The following is an 18,376-nucleotide window of genomic DNA, read 5'->3' as shown; positions in this document are numbered from 1 at the left end:
ATGTGACCACTGAATATTCTCCCACATGGGCAGGAAAGAATTCTTAACGTTATAAGAAATCTTAATAAGGTTTTTGAATGACTGGGCGCTTGTGAGAAAATCACTTTAGGGTGTATCATCGCTTATCTTCTATCCTGTGGAAGAGGATTTGAGTACTCTTTTGAAGATGAGATAAAAAAATGAAAACCTTGGAAAATCGAGAATGAAAGCCAAAGATCCAATCCCAAAAAACAGCAACCAAAGAGAAATGAAAAAGAAAAAAAAAACCTCAGATGTTCTTACTTCTTAACGCTTTCTATACGAAAATGGGGAGAGAACCAAGTTCAGTAACAACGTTCATTAACAGACCAATCAGTGAAAGAGAAGCTTAACCTTAAGAAAGATCCTCCTCATTTTCTTCTATCTTGGTTTCATTTGCAATGAAGAGATTTAGAAAATGAAATAACCATGAGTCACCGAGTAATATTCTATAGTAATTTTTCCACTAATATCAATTGATTTATTTCTGCTGAGCTCACTCTGAATGTCCTCTTTATAGACAAAGCCTAAAGAGGTAATCAAAAGAAACTGAGATAATCCCATAAACACTAAAATCCTAAAGACGAAAGTGATCATCAAAACGAATCTCTAAAACTTTATATCTAAAACCCTAAAAGGAAGATCATGAACAAAACCCAGATGGGACACATGAAACCCTAAAGAAAGAATTTTGAATCCGTTAATGTAATTAAAATTATGAAACAAAGAAAACACCCAATAATCAGATTTCTCAACACCAAATTTTGAAATGAAAAAGGTGAAATTAAAACCTTCCAATGGTTAATAAGGAACCATAGATGTGCAAATAATATTATTAGATGTGCATGAAAATCTATAAGAAGACAGCATATGAAGCAGGAAGCCAAACAAAAAAATGAGTTAGAATCCACAAATAACTAAAAAAATTGAAAGAGAATAATGTAGATCGAGAGGATTGGGAAACAATTTTTAGGCCCTGTTCGTTTGAGATTGTGACGACAGATTGTGAGGCCCCGCACCGATTATTGGACTCAAATTACATTAAATTTGAGTCTAATAATCGGTGCGGGGGCTCACCATCGATTGTCATAATCTCAAACGAACAGGGCCTTACGACATGCTAAAATATTGGAAATGTTGGAAATGGTCTAGGATTTCTTTCTTTAACCCTGATTCCAACCTACAACAACAACAACAACAAAAATTTTAAAAATAAATTCAATAGGGAAGAAATCCTGAAAATGTTGCAATAAAAAAAAATCCTGGAAATATCGGACGAAATATGGTATTTCATTATTTAACCATGATTCCAACCCAAGAAAAAGTTTGAGTGATCTAAATCAAGATTTTCATATCAAAGAAGTGTGGTTTTTTTTAATTTTTTTCTCTAATATCAGGAGAATGTGTCTAAAAGCACCATATCAAAATTTCCTTCTGAAAAATCCTTCATCCACTCTTTTTGTAAAGAACAACACTTCCGTAGACTTATCTCTATGCAAAATCTGTGAGAAATATACAAAGCTGATATGGGTCCTCAATAAATAGAAACATGTCCTTCCATTACTGAAACAATATTTCGACCATGTGCTCAGCATTGGAAAAAACTTGTCAGCAGACCGGTTTGGAGGAACTTTTCTCCAACCCCGTGCATACCTTCTAAAAACCAAAAATAGGCATGGAATTTATATTTGTAAAAGGTATTTGATGGGTGTATTAGGAAACATTGCAAAAATGAATTGGTAGAGGTGGAAACGTTAGGATTTAATGGATATGCCTAGGATTTACTGGATTTTAAATCTATAGATGTAAAAGGAATTTAAGTGGGGGTTGAAACATTGCCAAAAATGAATTGGGGAGACGTGGAAATGTTCAGAATTTAGAGATATAAAAACGGGATAAATCCCTTAATTAATGGAGCTGTTGAGTAAATCCCTTATTTATAGGAAGTGGAAACGATAGCGTGAAGGAATGTGAGAAGACCTATCCTAACTTTTTTCCCTTTCTCCCAAATAAATTCTGACAGTATTAATTACTAATCCTTTCTATACACACAAGTTGGCTCCAAAGAGACTTGCTAAAAAACCTTTCATACTGAATAGGAAACATTTTAGATGTATTAAAATCTTTACTTAATAGGAAATGTTATAGCTGTATTAAAATCTCCTGCGATAATTGCAAAATTATAGCAGTAATCAAATTGGGTGCAACACAAGGAATAAGAAATGTTAGAGTGAAGGAAATGTTTGAAAACGGAATAAATGGCTTTGCTAATATTCGGTATACATAGGGGCTGACACGTGGCACCACCACAGCTTAGAGGATTCCGCTTTACTTATAGATATATATATGTATAGATGGGAGGAGGCACTCTCAATTAATTATTAGCAAGAGAGTTTTTTTAGAACAATTTGGCCGTGTAGATCATGGGCACCGATCGATTCTAGGGTCGGATATGGAGCGTGCGCGATCAAAACCGTTGATTTTTTTACAACATGATTCCCATGCCAAACGGAGATCTGATGCATCCACTGTAATCTAAGATTATAAGTATGAAAAATCAAGGGCTCATACTCAAAGAAGCAAAACTTGTTACGGGACGGCTAAGTTTGTCCAATCTATCTACTTTCGTGGCGCACATATGAAATGGGTGATCCAAATTATATGATCGTGACAGATGCGATGAATGATTGAGTCCCCAAGTTGACCCCCAAAAAACAAATGTTAAAGTTGTACAATTGAGATAAGGCCTAAGGGCCATCCAAATCAATTTTTGGATATGTTTTGCCCTAAAAGCTTTTGTCCATGTCAATTTAGTGAGACATATACTTCTTCCACTAAACTACCTTATTGCTCACCCACTATTGCTTTATCAAGAATATGTTATCATTCTTCGGTTGAGAATAAGCATTTGACTTACCTCCTCTCCTTCCATTTAAATCTAATTCTGTTTTAACTACTTCCAAACCATTCTCATTTTTGGGCCCTGGCTCATATATGCCTTCTCCTGAAAATCCTAACCCTTATCAGAACAATTATTTTAAAAATAGATCGCTCAGATAGCTTTCTTCATTCTATGATTTTGAAGAAATCCAGGATTTTAAAACCCTTATATCCAAACGGCCCCATGTAGGTTTAGAATGTATGGCACATTATTGAAACCTATACATACCTTATGAGATAATGTTATGCGCCACGGCTTATTTTAGGCCGTGTTCCTTTCAGATTATGACTACGGACTGTGAATGCTAAACTGATTATTGGGCTTAAAATTACGTTTAAATTTGACTCCAATAATTGATTTATCACTCACAATCTGTTGTCATAATAATTTTAAATTTTGGTTTCGGCTAAAATTTCAGGTTTGTCCGAAACCGAAATTTCGGGCGAAATTTGGTATTGCCGTACGAAATTCCTGATTTTTTGGACGAAATTTAGTTTGAAATTCTTTAACGGAATAAAAAAGTATTATTTTATTCTAAATTTCGATGGAATTCCCGGAATTTGGTAAATTTTGAGAATTTCGGTTTCAGTACCATTTCATTTGGTTCCTGTTTTCGGTCGAAATTTAAAACCATGATTATCTTCCAATAGTATGGGCCCCACTGTTTTATCTCCACTACACCATATAATAACCTTGTCCCAAGGTGGGTCATATCCTGCTACTTCCGTTCATCACACGTGTACGGTAGAGATCAAGCTAGTCACCAACCTTTGTCCTAGTTACTAATTCTCTACCGACGTGCCACATCCCCTCTAAAACATCTGGTCAATGAAAGCGCGCACCCAACTTCTACAGAGAGGCTCTAGGGAGTGATATTCCCCCCCACCCTGACGGATAAAATCCCACCCTTTAACGTTATCCGTTAAGTTTTAAAGGAAAAGAAAAACGTTAAAGGGGGTGAATTTATCCTCAAGCAGTGAACCATTCTCACAGAAACCGTTAAAGGCGGGGATTTTATCCATTTAGGGGGGGGATATTTATTTCCCTTTATATTTATTTCCCTTTAAATTCCACAGTGAGATTCGAATCCCTAATCTCACTTTCCCCAGCCAAAGAAAACAAAAAAGTAAAAGAGAGAGCCCAAAGAGGAAAAGAAGCGTCACGATCTGTTCTAGGGTTTCGCAGATCTCTCTTTTCCCCATTCGCATCTCTGATCTTTCTGTATTTATAATCTTCTATTTGCCTCATTTCCAAGGCCTGGCTAACGCTCGCCTATCTCAGATCTGTAGAAATCCGTTTGATCTGATTTTTGAAGGTATTATAAGTTTATAATCCAATATTTTCCGTGAATTCTTATCGGGTTGAGTTGTTTAACATTTGTTCTCCGTAGTTTAAATCCTCAAACTCTGTTTTTTTTTTTTTTTTCGATTTCTGTGAAAGTTAGGGTTTTTGATAGTGAATGAAACCCTATCAGGAGAAATTCGTTTTGAAGATTTGGTGCGGTGCTTGATTAAATAGGAATTCCGATCTGATTGATTTGTTTAACATTTGTTGTCGGTGGTTGAAATCGTCAAACACTGTTTTTTATTTATTTCGATTTCTGTGGAAGTTAGGGTTTTTGGTGGTGAATGAAACCCTAAGTAGGTGAATTGGAACTGATCAGGAGAAATTCGTTTTGAAGATTTGGTGCGGTGCTTGATTAGATAGGAATTCCGATCGGATTGATTTGTTTAACATTTGTTGTCGGTGGTTGAAATCGTCAAACACTGTTTTTTTTTTTTTTTCTTTTTTCGATGTCTGTGGAAGTTAGGGTTTTTGGTGGTGAATGAAACCCTAAGTAGGTGAATTGGAACTGATCGGGGGAATTTCGGTTGAAGATTTCTGGATTAGATTGGAAATTTGGAATCTTTGTGGTGAGATCCAATGCCAGAAGAAGATCTAGTCGAGCTTAAGTTCCGTCTTTATGATGGATCAGATATTGGTCCAATCCGCTATTCTTCTGCTTCTACAGTTGCGATGCTCAAGGAAAGGATCGTCACAGAATGGCCTAAAGGTTAGGAGTTTGCATTTGTTTATTCTTATTTAATCTCTGACTTGTTATATCCATTGTTTTGCTTTGATTATAGTTGTTGCTCTTGGCTTGAATTAGATCAGTCTTAGGAACCTTTTGTTATAGGTTTTGCTAGGGCACTCTGGAAACTTAATTTTGCAATCGTTTTACACATGTTTTGATAAAAAAAAGGTCTTGAAACATGTGTAAAATTAAGTTTCCAAATCACCTTAACGAGTGCCCTAAGGGCTCTTGTTAGCAAAACCCTTTGTTATATATTTTTTTGAAATAGTAAGTCAACTATATTAAAACAGGGAATACCGAGAAAGTCTCCCAAAGGATTACAAGGAAATAAAGAAAATAAAAATACAATAACCTCAAGGAGGAAAAAAATCAAAGCTCTCCAACTCTAATCTTTGTTATAGTTGGAGAGCTTTGTTATATAAAACCCTTTGTTATACTAGGCTGTTCAGTTGATTAAATTTCATGTAATTGACTCATGAATTCGTTGATTGTCATCATCACTATGGAGAAGCGCTTGTGTTTTCAATTTTGAATCTTTTATAAAAGATTGGTCATTTATCCCTAGAGGAGGAAAGTCACGTGTATAGTATTTTGTTTCATTTTAATGACCCATTTCCAAGCAGAACTCATCGTCTAGCAGTTCAATAATTTTCCTAACATGGGTGAATTTTGCAGACTGGCAGTGGACAGTAGAAGGCTTTATGGGAAAATTGAATTTTATACCTTTTATGTCAAACATGGACTGCCAAACATTTGCAGATTGAGATGGCAAGGATTGTTGTGATCTTGAGATTTTTGGAGAGTGCCCCATCCATGGGGTCGTCCCCTGGATGATTGGTTCTGACACGTGGAGGTGGAGGTTGAGGTGGACTACCAACTTTGGTAGCCTGATGACTACTAAACTAGTTTCAATATCACACGGTCTTCAATTTTTATTTTGACAAAATTTAATAGTTGCAACTCGAGTTGCTTATTTTAGCTGGGTGCTACATAGGCAACCACTGAGTCCTAAAACCCTCACACTCCTACATTCTCTATTCCTAAACTCTAAGTTGCTTTCATTCTCTTCAATAAATATAAGTCCCAACCTCGAGTCCAAAAAAAAAAAAAGTCCCAACCAATTTATTCTGGACTTTTCCTAGTCTTTGCTGAATTTTTCATGTTATATTTTTTTATTTCATCTCGTTCTGTTTTATGAAATTTTCTTTTACTTGATCAAGTTAAACTCAGACATCTAATTACTTAACTCGTGTCTGGGTTTTTAAACACTGTTTTAGACGAATGCCAGTGAGTACAACCTGCATTTTAATGTTTAGGGAATGCTGGTAAAAAAAGTCCCAACCAATTTATTCTGGACTTTTCCTAGTCTTTGCTGAATTTTTCATGTTATATTTTTTTATTTCATCTCGTTCTGTTTTATGAAATTTTCTTTTACTTGATCAAGTTAAACTCAGACATCTAATTACTTAACTCGTGTCTGGGTTTTTAAACACTGTTTTAGACGAATGCCAGTGAGTACAACCTGCATTTTAATGTTTAGGGAATGCTGGTAAAATGGGAGGTATTCTTTGATGGAAATGCAGTCCAAACCCTTCTTTTGAAATATGCCAAGAGGAATTGCGTGTTTCATTGTTGGCAATTATCTACTGATAAATGTTGTAAAAGAATTTAAGTTGGTTGTCAGGATGATCCAGGAGGATCTGGAATCAATTTAGGCCCAATTCGGAGTCTCATTGTTGGCAACATCAAGGTGGGCCCACGTGAAGGCCCACGAGTGGAGACATAGGTTGGCCCACTGTATTTTTTACCATCCCAAAGACGGTGGTGTGTTTTGACAAGTGGAGGAATGCTATTGGTTGCCAAGTCACACATAGGTGACACATGGCAAGCAGATGTTTCATGGATTTACATGCAAAGGTGACAGGGCATAATTGTTTTTGATTGGTGGAAGATCAATAGAGGAGAAGATATTGATGACGCCTCACGTGGAAGTTTCCTATTGGTGGAAAATACATGGAATAAATCCACCTAGAGAACGGAAGCTCCCATGGCGGCTATTTTACAGGAAGGAGCTCCCATACGGCTATTTTCAAGGAGTTTTCCCTACATTGCAGGGTTCATTCATTAAAAAAATTGTGGAGAAGGGTATAGAATGAATGCAAGGAGGATTTTCTCCTTTTCAACTTCACTTTTACTTAGAATAGGATAGTAGTTTCCTATTTAGATTCGATAGTTGCTGGGTCTATAAAGGGCTTGTAAAAGGGAGGAAGAAGGGAGGCCAATCGTGGCTCTCTCTCTCTCTCTCTCTCTCTCTCTCTCTCATTTTCATTTTATTTGTGTTGTAAAAGGAAGCAGAAAAATTGCGCAACTGCTCCTATTTCTTTCGTTTGATTATATAATAGTTGTTTTGGAAACAGAAGTTTTCCCATACCATTAGAAAGTTGTTTTCTTTTGCTATGTTATTTTGCATGCATACATAATCATGTAATCACATGATTATGTGAAGAGAGAGAGAGAGAGGCGACCGCGGATCTTAGCAACCACTTGACATGTGATCTAACCACTGATCAAGGAGAGCTGGAGTTGTGTAGACGATCTAAACCGTCAGATTGATATTCTAGCCAAATCGGATCTCCAAACATACAAAAATATAATTTTGGATCACAGGATGGTCTATGGTTCAAAGAATTTAAGTTTCTCAATTTTCCTTGTTTATTCAAGCTAGTTCTTTAGTCTTTGTATCTGGCTGAAAACCCAAGCGAAGCTGCTATTGTATTTTAATGGAGGTAGCCCGCATGGTTCGCAATAATCAATGGGTTGGTGTCCTAGGATTTAGAGTGCTTGGTGACTGTCTTCTACATGGGGATCCTAGGCATGTAGTTTGACTTTGGCATCACTGGTATGTCATGCTAAATTGGTGCTTCAAAGTGGCATATATTTTAAGCGACCCGATATCTACACCCCTTATTTTGACACACCCTTCTATTTATTTTAAATTTCTTGGATTGACTGATGATAGCTTGTTGAGAAATTCTAACAGCCAAAGAGATCAGTATTAAATGAAGAGAGGCAACCATCCTTTTTAGTGTGAACCTTTCTGAAATATTATCTGTCTGTTAAAATTGAGATTAATTCAACTGTCAAATGAAAAAACAGAAGGGAATGTCGGATCGCTGGGTCACTCTGTGGAGCAGAGTTTTCATGCAGTGCCCGTGGTAAATCATGAACCACTGTGGTTAGTGGTCTTTATGACATGAGATTGAGACGAGGTTTTGGTCTAGTGAAAAACTCTTGCTTGAGCTTTTATCGATCTTTTTTTAATGGTTTCAGATGGAAAAAAAAGTACATTAGAGAAGGGCCGTGTTGAAATAGAAACTAGGAAACACTGATATATTTTTATTGCACTATGTTATAGACATATCGGTATATGCATTTTTTCATTTTATCATGCTTTAGACCCGTACTGTATTGCGTTCATTACCCATTTTTTGTGTTCAAGTTCTTTGAAAGGCTTTTTTGTGTCCAAGTTATGTAGCATTATGGGTATTTTGGTAATTTTATGTAGAATTGTAGATATGTTTCCCAAATTACAGTAATTTGTCGGGGTATGTCAAACAACCTAAAAATGCTTTGGCCTTAAAATAAATATAACAATGCCTAAGTAAGATATTATACTAATAATGAATTGGTAAACAAATTTCTTATCAGTGGTGTTCAAAAACAGACTTGGACGAGAAATCAGACATGGTGGGAGTCGACTCGGACGGATCAATGGTTGATGCTATTGATATTTCATTAACTCGGGTGAGTCATAGGAGTTTTACTTGGCTTGTTAAGGCAAAACTCTACTCAGGCAAGTACTAGGCCATGGTAAAAGGGAATCAACTTGGGCGAGTCGATGATTGATGCTGGGGTTGTAATCAGCGCTTATCGATGACTGTCTCTAGACTAAAACCTTTGTTCATATGGGTGGTTATCTCTGGATTTCAGTTCTATCTCCTTAGGAGAGTTCCATTTACACCATTTGGGATGAAGCTATCTTTTATTTTGCTTGGAGTACTGATCTATTAAGGTCAATAGATGCTTCTAATATTGACATTCAATACCATAGGTATTGGAAGCTCGCTTAGTTGGGTAGGAAGAATGGTTTTAAATTTCTACCATAATTGACGTGAACTGACCGAAGTGTTTTCGTTTCCATCAACACCGAAACACATACTAAAACCAAAGCCATAAGTTTATTAGTAGTATACTATGCCACAAAGACATAAGTTTATTAGTAGTATAATATGCCACAAAGCCATAAGTTTATTACTTTATTAGTAGTATACTATGCTAGTATGTGTTACATAATTATATTTATATGAATTGTACTTGTATGTGTTATGTATAAATATTTTTACGAATTACATGTGAAATGCTGTATATATTGAATCATTACACACGGGCGACAACACATGTCACTAGATGTTATTAAACCATTACGAATAGTTCTTTTACTTCTTTGATGGTTTCTGAGTGTGTATTTTTTCTTTTTCTATCACAGTGACTTATAAATGTTATCTAGAGTACTTCTGAATCATTAAGGTGGAAAAGTCTAGATTGCCTGTATAATTTACTCTGATAATTCTGAAGTGATCCAGGTTACATATATAACCCACTCTTATAGTTCAGAAGTGGTCCAAAGTACACATATATCCCACACTGATAATTTTTGAAGTGGTAAATTGGTATGCTTAAATGTCATTAAAATTCCAGAACCATTGAGCTTCTTGTACCTTTTTGTACTTCTCCATAATTCAGTATTTCAGTTACTTTTAATAGATAGTATAGTTCATTTTGTCTTGGTAAGCATTTATTGTTTCTCTTTGTTTTTTGTTTTCCACCATTGTTTGCAGTTATTGGATTCTTAGTTTTTTTTAATACTAGCAGCTTCTCAAGAAAGTGTCATACTATTTAACATAATTTGGGGGAAAGCATACTGGTTTATTATTAATTTAATTGTTGTCTTTTCGTTGACATAGTCATTCCGTTTCATGTTGATTTTGTATAACATCCATAAAAGTTGCTTGTTGGGTGATTCTGGTTTATTATTAATTTAATTGTTCTCTTTTTGTTGACATAGATTTTCTCTGTCATTCCGTTTCATGTGGATATTTTATAACATCCATAAAAGTTTCTGTTGGTAACAGATAAAAAAATTATACCGAAGGCGGCAAATGATGTGAAACTAATTAGTGCGGGCAAAATTTTGGAAAACAACAAGACTGTTGGCCAGTGTAGAGTACCTTTTGGTGAGCTTCCAGGAGGAGTTATCACCATGCATGTTGTCGTGCAGCCATCTTTGGTGAAAACAAAAACAGGTACGCTGCATCTTGACTTAAAGCTGAAGTCTATGAATATTCAATTTCTAATAGACGAGTAGCTTTTACTTTGGTTGCCTTTGAAAGAGGAGGTCAAAGCCATGAAATGCGCCCTCTGATGGTTCTAGTAGTATTTAATAATCTATAAACAATGAAATCCACTGACTAGTTAGTCTCAGGTAGTGCTAGATAGGTTCAGCTATTCATAATTACTCATATAAATATTACTTTTTGGCTAATGGATATCATAATTTTGTTTATCCGAAACTAACAAGTTCCTAATTGTGGCTCGATGAATCTTTGCATCCACTCATAACCCTCCTTGGTGCCTGCTTTCTGGTAGCTGAATTCATTATTGAATGAAAGGCTTGCTTGAACTACCAGAGAGCATTTTCAACATCCATTTTCGCATCTCTTTGTCTCTGGAAAGGAAGACAAAAATGTCATTGATGTCCTCCATTTCCATCCAAAACCCACCTGGATTTGTGTTCTCTATTTGCAAGCCATTCACCTCAGGTATCGATGTCTTTCTCATGTTTGTCCAACTTCAATGATTCACAAGATTTTCATTTGATGTTATCTATGGCCTTCTTTTGGATATGTGGACTTTAAGTAATTGTGGCAAGTTTTGATTTTATTGCTTGGTTATTTATCTGTATAAGTTATCATCCAAGCTCAAGTTACTTTGATGCCTGCATCTCACTTTAACATGCTTCATAGTTGTTATCTCACCAACTTCAACATTACCTATGCAAGACTGCTTTTCAACAATTACAAACATTATTCCAGTAATTTAAATGCTGTGGTTGGTCTCATAAATACTCAGCTGCTATGCATGCATGCTATTGAACTGAATATGTCGAGATATTGGGAGGTCAATTTCTTATTAAAGGTAACGATTTTATTCAGTAAACCAGGAACAGCAGTACACACACGTGTACAGCAAATCCAAAACAGTCGCCCTCTAAAATTTACAGTTCCGTTCTTGCTTGGTCTACGTGTGTATTGGCAATCTCCACAGCCTCCTTCGCCATGCCGTCTTTTGCCAATTTATCAGCTTTTTCATTATCTGATCTCTTCATATGCCGAAATTGTGGCCCAATTGTCTGAAATAGGTTCCTGATTTCTGACGTAATGCCTGCTAGCTTCTAAGGTCCCCTACCTTTGTTTGTAGCCAATGCCAAGACATTAGCTGAGTTGCCTTCAATGATTGAAGGACCCAGGCCTAATTTTCACCTACCATCTTAGCCCCCAAAGTAGACCTCTTGCTTCTGCCTCGTTAGCATCACAAAAACCTTCTGGGTCTGAAAATGACACGAACAATCTACCACTGGAATCACCAAGTAATCCACCAGTGCCCGCTCGTCTCATATTTCCTTTTGGAGCTGCCATCAAAATTTAGCTTCAGTCATTTTGAGAGTGGATGGATCCATCGTGGTGTCTTTGGGAAGTCAAATTAGTATCTACTTTTCTTTTCTGTTTCTTCCTGTTTTTTTAGAATTTTGCTAACCAAGCATATGAGTTTTTTTTTTTTCCAGAAATTTTTGAGCAAAAGCGAGGTAGGAACTAGTTCTAAATTGCTTGTTCGGGTTTGTCAGTAGACTGTAGTTTGTTACTAATAGCAACCCATAATGTGTTTGTCTAAGCAGAAAAGAAGGTTGACGATATGCCGAAGAGTGTCTGCTCATGCTCCATCTTATAAATAGTCACAATTTCAGATCTGGTCTTCTTCACAGTTGGGTTTGGCATATTCAGAATACCTCGCGCATTCAAGCCAACGGAGCTGTTGGAAAGACTACAAATCATAAAATCTTGCCTCTGTTGGACCCTTTTGCGCTCCCCAAAGGTTTGGTCCCTCTGTATTTGCCGAAGGGATGTCTCGTGATATGGTGCGTGTATTTGTTCCCACTGTTATATATAAATCCAAGTTGTTGTACTCTGGTTTTCATTTTAGGAGAAATGTCCTAAGCAAACCCATCTATAAACACAGGTGAATTCAGAGTTTCAGATGACTACCACTTATGTTTGAAACAGGCAAAATCGTGTGGGTCTGGCGTTGATGCTCCTTCGGGTTTAGTAAAAAAGGGTCTCAATTAAACATAAAACAGAAACTGCGATTGATTCTAGCACTACAAGGGGTCGAGATTAAACAAGGGTCTCAATTAAACATAAACCAGCAATCTACAAGGGGTCGAGATTGGCCCAACTCATTAAACCGCGATTGATTCTAGCACTCTTGATACGTTCATTGTCACAAATTCACTCTGTACTTTAGCCAGATTGGGAAGAATTTTGTGAGATTAATAGTTAAAATCTAAAATTTGAAGGGGAATTGTGTTTTCAAAGAATAAAAAAAAATAAAAGAAAAGAAATGGTTTTGAAATAGATATAGTTATTTACAAATAATGATTTCATTAATATTAGAAATGATATATTTAATGGCTTCTACATAGGCCTTAATATCTCGTTAAGTTGCTGACTGTTCACTTTATAAGGGGGGCGAATGCGTGGGGGGCCTTAATATCCCGTTAGTAAACAAAAACGTCTCCCTCCGTCTTCTTCACTCTTTCTCTAGGTTGTTTTATTTTCCTTATCTTATCTATTTTCCATCTTTATTTTTAAAGTTTAAAAATAATTTATAAATTCGGCCCATGGTTTTAAATTTCGTTTTTTCCGAAATTTTCCCCAAAAAATCTGTTTTTTTAATATTAATTTAATATTTCACCGAAATTTCAGCCGAAATTTAATATTGAATAAAATACTAATTTCGGGTTTTCTACCAGATTTCGACCCAAATTTCAAAATTTCAAGGTCCGAAACTGGTACCGAAACCGAAATTGTAAACCTTGGTTCGGCCTTTATCGGTTGATTCGGGTACCTTTTCGTGTTTGATCACTAGTCCGATTTTTAAAACATTGATTTTAGTCTAATGTGGATGATAAGAGACTAAGTATCGGCTTCATATTAAACTGAGTCTCAAAACATCGGATTTAGTTGATCTTCTAGATCACTGTTACTCCAATAGTCCTATGGATATGAACAAAAAAGAAATGAAACTAATCGTTAATCATAGAGCTAATCTCATCCAATAGTAAGTAATTATTATTGGATACTATGATTAGGGAATGATATTAGCACCCTGTTTCCCTGAACTTTTACCCCTTTTGTTTGTCTTTCCTAAAAATAAAGTCAAAAAGAGAGGAGATGGGGGTGAAATTGCATTCACTTTCAATCAAAGAAAGGCAAGAGAGGTGGAAATGCTAAAAAAAGGATGAAAAATATCACATCTTTGACATTCCCCAATTGACATGACTTTTACTCTTTTAGGCCATTAGGGACCCCTAGTAAAGCCCTATCTAATGGACATTTTGAACTATGTCCTTGTGAGGAAAGTGATGGTGGTAGCACGTGAGAGACATGTGCTCCCAATATGCAGGCCATTAGGGACCCCTAGTAAAGCCCTATCTAATGGACATTTTAAACCAACCAAAAAAGTGGCCTACAAAATCATTCCTCTCTTTAATGGGTCCTTGTGAGGAAAGTGATGGTGGTAGCACGTGAGAGACATGTGCTCCCAATATGCATACCATGAGATCAAATGCCGATTAGGAGGAACCATAAAAATGAGAAGAGGTCCAAACACTTCATTCCTTTGGCAAATCCAAGGACAAGGGCGGCGCCACCGACGCCACTACCGACGGTATTGCCAAAGGCTCTTCTCTTGTCTCTAACCCCTTTTATTTTCCTCTCAGAAATTCACTATTCTTCCTCTCACAAACTCTTTTCTCTATCCTTCTTACAATATTATAAAAAAAATGAGACTGCATCTACATTGTACACTTCATTGGGCCGGCCCAAGGAAAGTGGGCCCACCCCCATAAATTCTTGTCTCATTTACCATCTCTTGGCCACAGGAAGTAGTAAAAAACTGTTGAATCAAGCCCCCAACATGACAAACTAGTGCTTTAGGAAACAACTCTACTTTGAGAAGCAGATAAAATGGATGAGAATCATAGAAGAAACTCCAAATGCATCATGTTAGAATTGGGTTTTGTCTCTAAATTCCTTTCCAACTCAAACCAGGATGTACAAAGGGACAAAACCCTTCATTGAGAAGAAAAGAAAAGAGAGCTCTCTCTTTTTCGTCATACCGCCTTTGAAGGAGAGAGAAAGAAGAGAGTCAGATAACAAGCTTGCTTTGAGACACTAAGTAAATTTTACAAGAGGAGTGTTTCTTTTAGGCTTTTGGGTCTATTGAGATTTCTTGCTTTTCTTAGTAAGAAAGATGATAAACTCTTTGTGTGGTAGCATGGGCACTCCAAAGACTGAGATTTCAAGCTCAAAGCCACAGCCCACTTCTCCAAAGCCACAACCTACTTCCCCCACAGCCTCGGTTTCGGAATCCAACATTGTCGCATCTGAATTTGATCAAAACAATCAAAACCCATCAACCTTATCCTTCCAAAGCCTCAAATTTGATCTAGATACCGACGTCGAGGTCCAATCTTTGGATAGTTCTATTTGGGAGTCGCTGTTCGCCGATCAGATTGATTCAAGTATGGATTTTATGATCTCTTCTCCAAAGAGGGACTTTATGATTTGTTCACCTAAAAGGGAATTCACAATGTCTTCACCAAAGAGATCTCCATTGCATTCTAGTTACAATTCCAACTACAGTTATGTTCAATCAATGCATGGGCAGAGTCAACTAGACTGTTCATTGCCTTGCAATTCTACTCAAACGGGAGCATTCAGTAGTGCCCACAAAGGGAAGTCACATAGTCCCCTTCATAAAGTGTTTAATTCTTCACAATTTATTCAACCTGAAAGCCTTCCACCCCCATCTGTGGAAGGCTACTTAGATGACTATCAGAGAGATAGTTTTGGGGCATATCCGACGATGAAGATGTTTGGACTTGAATGCTCGCCGGAGAGATTTGAGACATCGACGGTGCTGCCGGGAGTGTTGGATTGTCTCCCACCACTGAATTCCAGGTTCTGTGTGTCGATCAACGACACCATGCCGATCAACGACACCATGCCGGCTGGTTTGCAGATGAACCAAGAGAGGGGATTGTATCAGATGAGTTCCTTAGCCACTGCATCACCACCGCCGCTGTCGCCGCCAGAGCAACAATTGCAACAGCAACAGCAACGGAACCTTGATCATGGATTATTGGGGCCTATCTCTTCTGGGTTAGGGCCTATATCTTCTGGGTCTGAGCAGGTCTCTCTCTCTCTCTCTCCATAGTTTCAAAACTCTCCCGCATCATCATGGCCTCCCCCGAGTCGACTCCCTTTTACCTTAGCCGCATTCATATTTGAGTCCGCCTTTTGCCCGACAAAGTCAATCAATACTCTTTTGACTGTCTTGGATCAACTGAGTACTCAACCGCGTCAACTGAGTACTTGACCGTGTTGTGCCAAGTCAACTAGGATTTGTGTTGACTGCATCCGCATTTTGAAACACTCATCTATCCATCTATCTTATTTCATTTAAGCCATAATTGGAGGGAAACTTAGGTGAAGCTCCTAGTTACTTTTCAAAAGAAAATTAAACATAATTATCCTTATTTGTAGGTAAACTTAGGTCATATTTTGCAGCCATGAAAGTCTTTTCCATGGAATATTGGTTTATCAAGTGGTGGGAGAGGCGTACGGAGGGTGGGTGATGAAGAGAATTGAGTGGGCATGATTGAGAAGAGGGTGAGAAGTGGGTGAAAAATAGAGAAGAGAAAACTCTATTTTGAATAGAGTTTTGTTTTGGCGAGGAACGCTAGACTGAAGGGCACGCTTGCAAAAAATAAGACGAAAGGGCGCCCCCATCGTGGAAAGTTACTGAAGTGCATTTAATGTTCATTGACTTTTACATGTTATAAATGCATCAAATGGGGCACCCTTTCATCCTATTTTTGCAAGGGCACGCCTCAAGTTTAGCATCCTCTATTTTGGGATATGATATCAGCACTGTTCCATCTTGTCTTTTATTATTTAAAGAGCTGTCAGGGGCAATTACAGTTCCTCAAAACCTCTTACAAACCAATTTAAAAGGAAAAGGCAAGCTGATTTTATCCAATTATTAAAGCACGGTTGTGCTGATATCATTTCAAATTATTTTTCCTCATTATCCGGCCACTTCACATCATCTCTCTCTCTCTCTCCACACTTGGTAATCTAATATTCCATGAAAGAAAAAAAAATTTCATGGTTGCGGAACATGGCCCAAGATCAAACCAAGGTTTCGATCTTGCAATCTAGCTATGACATCTCGGGCTGAATTTGTAAAATAAACACAATTTCATTCCTCTAATGTGGGTTTACATTGTCTTCTTTTCACACAGGAACAAGACACTGGCCTTCAACTAGTCCACCTCCTCTTGGCTTGCGCAGAAGCAGTGGCGAAAGACGACTACATGTCTGCGAGGCGATTCCTCCACCATCTCAATCAAGTAGTCACACCGCTAGGAGACTCGATGCAACGAGTAGCCTCCTGCTTCACAGAAGCCCTCACCGCCCGACTCACCGCCACCCTCACGAACTCTCCCAATTCTTCCACCCCAAAACACTTCACTTCCTATCCCCCAATATCACTAGAAAACCTTAAAATCTACCAAATCCTCTACCAAGCTTGCCCTTACATAAAATTCGCCCACTTCACCGCCAACCAAACCATCTTTGAGGCCTTTGAAACGGAGGAACGTGTCCATGTCATAGACCTGGATATCCTCCAGGGCTACCAGTGGCCTACATTCATGCAGGCCCTGGCAGCCCGTCCCGGCGGGGCTCCCTTCCTCCGAATTACTGGAGTAGGGACCCCGCCGGAATTAGTCAGGGAGACTGGGCAGCGCCTTACGGAGCTCGCCCACTCCTTGCACGTCCCATTCGAGTTCCACCCAGTAGGGGAAAGCGTCGATAACCTCCAACCCCACATGTTCCACAGGAGGGTGGGAGAGGCCCTCGCCGTAAACTCGGTCAACCGCCTCCATCGTGTCTCTGGGAATTATCTAGGTAACCTCATAGGGATGATTCGAGACCAGGCGCCGAACATAGTCACACTCGTCGAGCAAGAAGCGAGCCACAACGGGCCTTACTTCTTGGGCCGATTCTTGGAGGCATTGCACTACTACTCTGCCATTTTCGACTCTTTGGATGCTACATTCCCCGCGGATTCACCTGAGCGAGCTAAGCTCGAGCAGTATATTTTTGCGCCGGAAATAAGAAACATCGTGGCCTGCGAGGGACCGGAGAGGATGGAGAGGCATGAGAGGCTTGAAAAATGGAGGAAGATCATGGAAGGGAAGGGTTTTAAAGGGGTGGCATTGAGTGCAAATGCAGTGACTCAGTCCAAAAGCTTGCTTGGTTTGTATCCATGTGATGGGTATAGGCTAACCGAGGATAGGGGCTGTTTGCTCTTGGGGTGGCAAGATAGAGCTATTATTGCAGCTTCTGCATGGCGTTGTTGAACTTCTTCTTCTTCTTATCCTTCTCTTTGTGTGTTTCTTTTATAGGTAATCACATCCCATGCATAAAATAAAAAAAGAAAAGGGGAAAATGAAATTTGTTTCTTTTGTAGAAAATGACCCTAGTCTATAGAGTAGACTATATTTATTAAATTAACTATGTGATTTTTTTAGTTGGTACCACTACTCGATTGAATGTTTTCTCTTCTCCTATTGGGTTAATTTATGAAATGAAAAGCACACTGTTTGAGACTTGGGATGGTGTAGAACTTTTGTTAATATATGTGGAAGGGAAGGGTTATATTCACTCCGTTTTCTTCCCTGGGACAGCCCCATCTTGTGGATTTATGACAGCCCTTGTAAACTACAAGGGTGGCCCAAGGAAGAAAAAGGGGCGTATGTATCATTTTGTGGTCGAGTAATGAGTTGGCTCTAACCCTTGGTCTAGCCAAGGTTAAGACGTAGTCCAGGTCTACCATGTTATATGATGACATTGATAGAGAAGACTTTGGGCATGTGT

General features: G+C 38.1%; 2 protein-coding genes across 3 annotated transcripts; both read left to right on the top strand.

Annotated features, from left to right (window-relative positions):
• The first annotated feature begins 4,043 nt into the window (after nucleotides 1-4,043).
• On the top strand, nucleotides 4,044-12,406 carry LOC143860291 (membrane-anchored ubiquitin-fold protein 3-like). Of its 2 annotated transcripts, XR_013239667.1 has the most exons (4): nucleotides 4,044-5,012; nucleotides 10,226-10,396; nucleotides 10,740-10,912; nucleotides 12,046-12,406. XR_013239667.1 is itself a non-coding variant. In XM_077370861.1 (3 exons), the coding sequence occupies exons 1-3, from the start codon at nucleotides 4,883-4,885 to the stop codon at nucleotides 12,096-12,098; spliced, it is 354 nt and encodes a 117-aa protein (XP_077226976.1). In that variant the 5' UTR covers nucleotides 4,044-4,882; the 3' UTR covers nucleotides 12,099-12,406. The 2 variants fall into 2 exon arrangements, 1 of the variants encoding a protein (XP_077226976.1); XM_077370861.1 differs by lacking the exon at nucleotides 10,740-10,912.
• Nucleotides 12,407-16,727: 4,321 nt separating this feature from the next.
• On the top strand, nucleotides 16,728-18,055 carry LOC143862524 (GRAS family protein RAM1-like). Its single transcript, XM_077373596.1, has one exon. It carries the CDS (start codon nucleotides 16,810-16,812, stop codon nucleotides 17,857-17,859), a length of 1,050 nt encoding a protein of 349 aa, XP_077229711.1. The 5' UTR covers nucleotides 16,728-16,809; the 3' UTR covers nucleotides 17,860-18,055.
• The last annotated feature ends 321 nt before the right edge of the window (nucleotides 18,056-18,376 follow it).

This window comes from Tasmannia lanceolata, unplaced genomic scaffold (genome assembly GCF_043159265.1).
Source record: "Tasmannia lanceolata isolate RefF3 unplaced genomic scaffold, GAP_Taslan_0.1 ptg000037l, whole genome shotgun sequence".
In the NCBI taxonomy this organism is placed as follows: Eukaryota; Viridiplantae; Streptophyta; class Magnoliopsida; order Canellales; family Winteraceae; genus Tasmannia; species Tasmannia lanceolata.
This window is presented reverse-complemented; position numbering and strand designations above follow the sequence as displayed.

What these genes read in the sequence shown, in the direction of transcription:
- LOC143862524 (XM_077373596.1), top strand. Translation starts at nt 16,810, where the DNA reads ATGTCTGCGAGGCGATTCCTCCACCATCTCAATCAAGTAGTCACACCG.
- LOC143860291 (XM_077370861.1), top strand. Translation starts at nt 4,883, where the DNA reads ATGCCAGAAGAAGATCTAGTCGAGCTTAAGTTCCGTCTTTATGATGGA. An exon ending in CGTCACAGAATGGCCTAAAG is followed by an intron (nt 5,013 to 10,225) that starts GTTAGGAGTTTG and finishes TGTTGGTAACAG; the next exon opens with ATAAAAAAATTATACCGAAG. An exon ending in TTTGGTGAAAACAAAAACAG is followed by an intron (nt 10,397 to 12,045) that starts GTACGCTGCATC and finishes TTGTCTAAGCAG; the next exon opens with AAAAGAAGGTTGACGATATG.